This window comes from Nannospalax galili, unplaced genomic scaffold (assembly GCF_000622305.1).
Source record: "Nannospalax galili isolate Female #2095 unplaced genomic scaffold, S.galili_v1.0 scaffold610, whole genome shotgun sequence".
Taxonomy (NCBI): Eukaryota; Metazoa; Chordata; class Mammalia; order Rodentia; family Spalacidae; genus Nannospalax; species Nannospalax galili.
In genome coordinates this window covers 697,010-706,150 of record NW_008329141.1, presented here as the reverse complement: position 1 = coordinate 706,150, position 9,141 = coordinate 697,010, and the positions used below count along the sequence as shown (strand labels likewise).

At 39.8% G+C, this 9,141-nt stretch overlaps 1 protein-coding gene across 4 annotated transcripts in view; it reads right to left on the bottom strand.

Annotated features, from left to right (window-relative positions):
• Nucleotides 1-1,307: 1,307 nt before the first annotated feature.
• The window catches only part of Kctd18 (potassium channel tetramerization domain containing 18), a 26,792-nt gene continuing 18,958 nt past the window's right edge, over nt 1,308-9,141 (bottom strand). For all 4 annotated transcript variants that reach the window (XM_008833337.3, XM_029563576.1, XM_029563579.1 and 1 more), the window contains exons 6-7: nt 5,546-5,648; nt 1,308-3,095 (exon numbers count right to left, since the gene is read on the bottom strand). In XM_008833337.3, coding sequence (XP_008831559.1) covers nt 2,588-3,095; nt 5,546-5,648 — 611 coding nt within the window. In that variant the 3' untranslated portion in view covers nt 1,308-2,587. The remainder of the gene's footprint in view (nt 3,096-5,545; nt 5,649-9,141) is intronic.

The window sequence follows — 9,141 nt, the reverse complement described above, 5'->3', positions numbered from 1 at the left end:
TTTTTTTTTTTCATGTAAATAATATCTAAATGCCCTATTCACCATAAATTATAATGTGTCACCTGATCCAGCTTCAAGAAACTATTTCTCAAATTGCTATTTATAAAGCATTTATTTGCTTTATTTTTTCCCCTTCTTTCTATCCAGGAAGGAAGAGCAATGACATGAATTATCCACTCTGGTTTGTAGTCTAAGGTAGAGTTTAAGGAAGAAAGGAACAAACAAAAAAAAATTTCTTATAAAATTCACTTCCAGGAACTACACCCAAGTAATATTCAATAATACTCAAACATTCTGAAATTGACTTTAACTGTTCATGCCCATAAAAGAGCATCTGTCTTTTCCCACCCCCTAGTGCCTGCTCCAAATGCACTTATTTTTTATTTATTTTTTATGAGTATATTGCCTGCATGTAAGTGCACTCATGTCGTACAATGCCAACACGTCAGACACAGGTGTCAGATCCCCTAAAACGGAAGTTCCAGATGGTTGTTAGCTGCTATGTGGGTGCTGGGAACTGAACCCTTGTCCTCTGCAAAAGCAGCTAGTGCTCTTAAGCTCTGAGTCATCTCTTCAGCCCCTCCAGAACCACTTATATTTATTTACTTGTGTGTGTGAATGTGTGGGCATGCACATTATGGTGTGTGCGGAGGTCAGAGGACAACTTGTGGGAGTTGGTTTTCATCTTCCATATGGGTTTCAGGAATTGAACTCAGGTCATCAGGGTTGGTGACAAGTGCCTTTACCTACTCTGCCATCTTGGAATACATTCTTACAAAGCTCCAATACCTACTCCAAATGTGTTATATGAAGCAGATTTCCTCAAACCACTTGTAATAAAATGAAGGCTGTGACAGAATCACCCATGATTAATCTCAAGAATTTCCTTTCCAGATAAATACTTATTATGTACAAAACATGTATCATAAGCTTATTAGTATAAAACCTCCTTAATATAAGTCAGCAATTCAAAATATCCTAGATCAAGTAATATTAATAATGTCCAGATTGTTAATTTCAGGTTGCCTGGGTTCTCTATAATAGCAATTATTGAAGGTGATTAAATATTGTATATATTCAAGGATGTCAGTATGGGTCATCAATTAATAACTTTTTCTATGCAGTTAAACCACCTATTTAGAAAGATACCAGTAGATAGTTATTCAAAACTGGTTGTATTATTTCATGGATTGTCTGGACAAGACATTTTGCAAACAGAAATGGAAGACCTACATGAACTAGTAAGCACTCAAATTATTACAGGGCTCCAAGTTTAATTAAGTACTTAAATAACAGAAAATATCACATTTTGTGGAAAAGTTTTTATTTATTTTAAAAGTAACATTATGTACAAATGTTTACTCTTTCAAGGCAATGCAAGCACAATGCTCAGCATGAGCACAGTACCCCGCTCTTGTTTTGAGAACACTTGAAGGCATACCACTCACTCAAAGTAGAAACATATGATCCAATTACCAAACATAATATATCAGAGTAAGCACACACAATTGAACAGTCATGAAAAAATAGAGGATTGAGCCAAACATTTGGTTTAAAAATATTAAATTCAAGTTATACGGAAATTTTGTGCATAAAAATTATAGTGTATAGTCAGAAGGACCCTTCAACAGTCACTTCTAAAAACAAATAGTAACTTTAGTTAAAAAGTTAAAACTTTTTTAACTTCTCTTTTTCAAAATACTTCAAAATCCAGCCAGGCGTGCTGGAACATGCCTTTAGTCTCAAGAGCAGACACAGGCAGATCTCTTTGAGATGGAAGCCAGCCTGGTCTACATAGCGAATTTCAGACCAGCTGGGGCTACAGGGAGACCCCGTGTAAAAAACAGAAAACAAAACGAAACTCCTTCACTATCTAAATTAAAATAGCACATTTAAACAATTTCAAAAAGATGTCATACAGCTCTTACCACATGTGCTCTCCTGGTGGTGTATATATAAAAAAAAGTGCAACAAAAAAGAGCAAGGAAAGCCAAATGAGGAAGAAAAATGACTCAATTAAGTGAGAATCAAAAGTGTGATCTTAAATTATCTTTTTCCCTCCCCGTCAGTGCTTTTCACGTTGTCTCTGGAGACTAAGCAACTGCAGGCAGCTCTCCTGACTCACCCTCTCTGAAACCTCCCCTGGCTGGCACAGTGCAACCAGCACTGACATCCCCTCTCCATCTGGTAGGAACCTACACCCAGATCACACACCTACCCCTGGACTGCAAGGAATAGCATTACAAAAGTGCTGAGAGTGATAGTTCTGCAAAAAAGGGGCTCCTCTAGTGGTTACTCTGCTAGATGGCTTTGTTGCTTTGATAACAACCACTTAAATAAAGCTAGAAATATTTAAAAACTAGAAATCAAACTGCACACAGATAAATCTTCAGGAAAATGAGTAGTTAATAGCGCCACCACAAAGTCTCTGGTCCTCTATTCCTACTTCACAGAATTCACTTTTCCTGTAATAATCCTAAACACGAACATAAGTTTTCCCTTCTGCTCCATCAAGAAACAGCATCCCTTACTGTATCAAAAGTATTGGAACCTCTGAGACAAACAGGCAGTTTCAAGCCCACCATTTTTACCCATCAGGCTGATCTTTCCTATTCTCGGTCTGCACACTCAAAGTGCTAGAAGCTTCAGGAGAGGGCTGCTCAGGGGAGCTGGTCTGGCTTCCTCCTAAGGGGGTGGGTAGGGAAGGTACCACAGCAGCACACAATGGAGTCCTCCTCAGCTTTATCACTCTGTGGGGTGTAGACTTCTTGTCAGAGAGTAGCACCTTGGCTGGAGGTGGCTGTGGGGCTCCATTTTCAGCACTCTGGGAGTTAGAGAAAGCAAGAGAATGCCCAGATGCCCCTGTGGCCACAGGGGACACAGAGCGCTGAGCTGCCTTTCCATAGCTGCCACTTTGAGACTGGTTTGTTGTCACCTGAGAGGTGGTCTGGGCAGCATTGGCAGGTACCACCCTCACTGAAGCAGAGTTCTTGACTTTAATTTGGGTACTTGTGGAAGGGCCCAAAAATCTGACTGGCTTAGGACCAGTCTTGCAGTTCCCACCTTCATCCTCTTCATTGAGGGTTAGCAGTCTCCTGGAAATACAGAAGCATTCTATTTCAGCACCTACATTTTTGGTAGCTAATTAAAAAAAATCTCCAAAAACCACCTTCAGGGTAACAAAAGGGCAAGAGGTTTATATACACCAATCTGCCTCACCTCTTATCCCTCCACCAAGGCCAATGTGTAAATCAGCAAGTTTATGACTTGTTTACAAACTGTATCTTAAAATCTCATACATAACATTAAGAGTGACAAGTGAAAATTTGCAGTGTTAAGAATTATACAACTTAGCACTCTGTCTCCAAGAATTCTGATGTGATCTACAGGCTAATGAAGGATGAATATCCAAAGCAGTTTTTCCTAGAACCGTACAGCAAACAAGCTTACTAAAGAAAAGGGACTCACACCCAAATAAATTTGGGACATGCTATTACATGTTATTCTCCAACTACAGCCTTAAAATCCACATATAAAAAGGTCTGAGAAGCCTGTAGTAAAGATGCTTACTTAACAGAACTGTATTTGCCATCACTCTGTCACTCTTGACAGCAAGTAGAATTTGCATGCTGTGAGACACTAGAACAGTCAAATCCACAGTGAAGTTAGGTTATTTTTGAATCTGAAAAGTATTGGACAAATGTCCAAAGAGTCCTGAATGACTTCACCATTCATTATAAACAGCTTAAAGGAGAACATTCCAAAACAACCTTTAAACCACCGAACCTGGTGGCACACACCTTAATCTCAGCATTCTGGAGGCAAAGGCAAGCAGATCTCTGTGAGTCCAAGGCCTTCCTGGTCTACATAGTTCCAGACCACCTGGGGCTACAGGGAGACTGTCTCAAAAAAACAAAAAAACCTTAAACTGCCAAAGCCCTGCCTGTTCCTCCCACTGTTCCCTGCACTACTTCCTGTTAAGAGGATAGCCCCTGAACACAAAGGTAGCAGCAAACCTCCCAGCACACTTCCTCTCACAGCATTACTAGGCTGTTAGAAGCAATTGCAACATGGTGAGCTCTCCCTTTTTGGAAACAGAATCACAGGAGTCTAGTTTATGAAAATTTCCCCATACAGCAAAGAACACTAATATATTCAACCTTAAAACTCTACTGAACATAATTTAACCCTCTCTGGTGAGTCAGACAGCCCTGTGGGACCTGATAAGTGCTTCTAGTCATCATTAACATTATCTTGTCTATGCATCAAAAATGACATTCCCAAACTCTGAGAAAAAAGATCACTGACAAAGAGGGGATCTCCATCAACCATACTTGTCTGCTTTGTTTCCATCCAGTCTTCTCGACTCTACACCAAGTTCTCTCATCCTTGGCAAGATTACCATTTCAGTCAATCGTTCGTTGGGGGCAGGGGCTACCAGTAGGATGATGTATGCCCATATCCCTGGTCTGTACCTAGAGGTGCCAGGAATATCCACCACCCTATATGACAACAACCAAAAAGGAAAATCATACCCAGTTTGGAACCACTGCTCTAGATTCAATATTTGCTGTTGGTTCAAAAGGCAAAATAAATAATGATAATACAATTAGTGTCTTTAAGAAATAAAATCTGTTCTGCAAAGAGATGATCAACTACTGAAAACTGAATAATCTTCACTGCATTTCTTTGAAAGATTCAGAGGACAAAAGCAGGAAGAGAGCCTGCAATTCCACGGGCTATGGATCAAATTTCGGAATGAGGGATCAAGAAATGAAAACATCTGATGGCATTAATAAAACTGAGACATCAAAAAGAAACACATTTTAAATGCATTTAAGACAGCAAAAGACACAAACATGGAATAAATTTTACGCTAATAATTTCATGGACCTCAAGAAAGTATCACTAAATAAAAACGGTATTTGTAGCAATAACAAAGAGAAGAGAATTCAGAATAAGCCACAGGAAATTTCAAGTATTAAGCCTAATTTTTTTAAACTATTTTTTTAACCATTGCTAATAAAGCCTGGAATTTCACTTCTGTGATAGAAAAAATGCCTATCACAATATTCCCACTGTGTCCACTAAGTAGTCTTAAAACCATACTTTCAGGGCTGGAGAGATGGTTCAGCAGTTGCTGTTCTTGCAGAGGACCAAGGCTCAATACCCAGCACCCACATGGCAGCTAACAACTGTCTATAACTCCAGTTCCAGAGGATCTAATGCTTTCTTCTGACCTCTGTGGGCATTGCATGACACAGTTGCACTTACACACATGCAGGCAATAAAAATAAATAAATAAAATATTTTAAGAAAACCATACTCTCCTAATGAGAACATACATCACATCAGAATTAGAGAATCATTACCCATATTTAGAGTTTTATTAACTTTGTATTTATATTTTAATGATAATGTAGAATATTCACTAGGTGATTAACAAGCTTAGGAAAGTAAGAGCTATTATTCATTCCCCTTCATAATGGCAATAAAAATATCAGTTACAGATTTAAAAAAAAAAAAAAAAAAAAAGTCAGATAACCTCTTTCGAATTGGGGCCATGTGTCGTAGACTTCCATGCAAAGGCCGCTCTTCCAGAGTCCAGCACTCTATCAGCTCATGAGGCACCCGCCAGTAGCTGACACCTTGGAGATAAAAAGAGAATTAAGAGAGCCCTGAGTCACTGCGGCAAACACTGCTACCTAAGACTGGCCAGAAGCACTCTGTGGCTTAAGTCTCTCGGCTGATGAATGCAGGTATGCCCAACACAAACCAGAAATGCTCCCTGACAGTAGTGTGGCAAGGCTCATAGTCTGGGTCCAGGAAGAGCTGGCTGCCAACCAGAACTCTGTGGCTGACTAGATGAGAAAGCAGCTTGCTATGAATGCCTCAGTGCCTGAGTGTGCACTGGCTGAGGGCACAGGCTCTGGCCCTGGGTCTGAATTCCACTCCGCCACTCACTAATGGGACCTTGGGAAAGTGGGACCTGAATTTTTATTCCCTTAGTGATCACAGTATGTACCCCACAAGACTGCTGTGATAATTAAATGGGTTAATATACATGAAAGGTGAGGTCAGAGAGATGGCTGGGTGGTTAAGAGCATGGGCTGTTCTTGCAGAGGACCCAGGTTCGGTTCCCAGCCCCCACCTGGTGGCTAACAACCATCCTAAGTCCAGTTCCAGGGATCCAATGCCCTCTTCTGACCTCCACAGGCATGACATGGGTACATTTACACACATGTAAGCAATACTTTCATAAACATAAAATAAAAAATGATAAATTTTTTTTTGGTCTTTTTGAGACAGGGTCTCCTTGTAGCCCCAGCTGTCCTGGAATTTGCTATGTAGAATAAAAAATAAATAACCATGAAATGCTTAGAACAGGTTAAGCACTCAAAGTGTTGGATGCCTTTATCAACCAGTTGCAGCACTGGTAGTAGTGTTAACAGTATTATACAGTTGTAAGTCTATCACTTGCCCTGTTTGCTTCTTTGGGTTACTGTTACTGTCAAATCAGGAAAATATGTGAACTACCCTGTAAACCACTAGGTAAATAAAAGGTATCACCACTGTATCAAAATAAGGTCAAAGAGCTGGAGAGATGGCTCTGGAGAGATGGCTTCCTGCTCTTGCAGAGAACTCAAGTTCAGTACCCTGCACCCATGTCAGCAGTTCAAAACTGCCTGTAACTCCAGCTCTAAGAGATCTGACTCCTCCTCCTGGTCTCTATTAGCACCTGCATACACATGTACATACACACCTGAACACACACACACACAAATAAAAAAATCTTTTTTTTTTTTTTATCTGACTCCCCCCCCCGGTCTCTATTAGCACCTGCATACACATGTACATACACACCCGAACACACACACACACAAAAAAAAAAATTTTTTTTTTTTTTTTTGTGAATGCTAACACATTTCTCAAATATTTTATTTCAAATATGTAGATATTTGGAAGGGGAAAGCACAAGCTATAAGAGTTTTCTTCCAATCCACTTAGAATCAGAACTGAGAACCTACCTCTGCTCCTTGTAGCTACATACACTGGACACTGAGTGATTTTTATACGGGGAGTATACTCTACACTCCCCTGCATTTACAGATTGAAACAGATTTTTTTTCTCAAGTGATACTAATATAGGATTAGTTATGGAATGCAATCTGATTCCACATAACATCTCAGACCCTCCAGGGGTATGAGCCAATAGGAAGAGCAGGGTAATGGTGCTCCAAAACCACTGCACATGACCTTGTATGTCATGTGTTTACAGTCCCCCATGCAAGGCGCCCCCTAGAGTTGTACAACAGGCATGACAGCTTAGTCTTCCAGTGCTTCAGGCAGTGCTCTTTCCCAAGCCTGACAAAGCCCTGTAACAGCCCGAGTTGAAAACGATACTAGAATCCACAAATGTCTTCAGGCTTTTGACTTGGCCTTGACACAGTATGAGACATTTCCTATGAGATGTTCCTTTGGGGGCTTGCTTGCTTTTCATTTCTTTATTTTCTAGTGAGTGCAGCAACATACTTCAGTGTACAAGCTAACGACCAGCAGGAACAGAAACGTAGCAAGTACTACTGTTTCTCTAAAGAAACGTGCAGTTACAAATACATAGCAAGCACTGAGATTTAATAATTTACAGAGATATAATGCTCAGATTATCAGGCAAAATATAACATTTTGGATATTTTCAAACTCTTGACTGATAATGAGTGATTTCAGAATCCAAATATTTGTTTAGAAAAAATATTACCAACAAATATATTTAATTGATTCTCAAAATAGAGATAACTTACAATATCCTGGGAGGTTTAGCTGACATATAATTTCTTAACATTTCAATATTATATTTTCCATCTGTAACAGAAATATGGAGCATGTATATGCTAAACATTGCTACTGCTTAGAAACTGCCTATGATCAAGGGCAATTGCTGAACACAGGAATCACAAGTATGAATGAAGAGGCCATGTTAGGCCCAGGAAGAAAGTGCATTAATGAAAAGTGATTAGCAGAGAAAGAAATGAATGTGCATAAAATAGTAAAATTCAAAGCAGTGACAACCCTTTCAAATTGCTTTAAAACTCTGTACATTATCTTATTGGAATAACATTTTTATTGGTAGTTTAGCACCAAAGCAATCAATAAAGGCAATTATATGGTATTAAAACTAGGAAGTTAGCTTTATCACTTTAAATTGCAGGCAATGTGTTTGGACCTATCTCTCAAACCTCATAGCAAAAGGAATTCATGATCAAAATACCCATCAAAATCCACTGCCCTCACAAGTCACCCTCAATTCTAAAACAGTGATACAGGACACAAGGCAATAGAGATCTGCTCTGATCTGAGATGCTGACCTGCTATCATTTGTGTGATAGTTAGTATGGTCAACTTGACAGAATCTAGAATCACCTGAATCATGAACTTCTGGGCATGCCTGTGGGGAATTATCTTGATTGCATTAACTGAGGTGGAAGACCCACCCATTGTGGTTGGCATCATTCCCTGGCTGGGATCCTGGACTGTGTAAGTGGAGAAAGGGAGCTGAGCAGCAGCAGCATCCATCACTGTTTTCTGATTGTGAATGCAATGTGACCAGCTGCTTCAGGATCTTGGTGTCTTGAGTTTGCTGCACAGATGGACTGTACCCTTGAACTGTCAACCAGAGTAAACCTTTTCTCTCTTAAGTTGCTTTTGTCAGGGTATTTTATCACAGCAGCAAGAAAAGAAACTAATATCACATGGTATGGTTTGTTCCACCAAAATTCACATTGAAGCTCATTCTCTAATGAAGGGTTAGTGAGAAGTATTCAGGTTAGGGGTGTGAGGCTCTCATGAATGGACCAATACTCTTATCCTTTTAGCACTAACTGGACTGGATAAGATACAAGAGAGGTAGGTAGGTTGCTTGGTTGGTTGGTTGCTTGCTTGCTTGCTTGCTTGCTTGCTTGCTTGGTTGCTTGGTTGGTTTTTTCTTTCTTTCTTGCAAAGTCCTTAGTTCAGAATTTTGAGATCAATATCAAAGGTCAGGAAAATATTTGTTCTGTGTGTTAAGTGTCCACCCACAACCCAGCACACATGTTCAGCCTCTTGTTTGGGGGCCAGGTTGGTCAAGGTCCAGAGACCAGATAC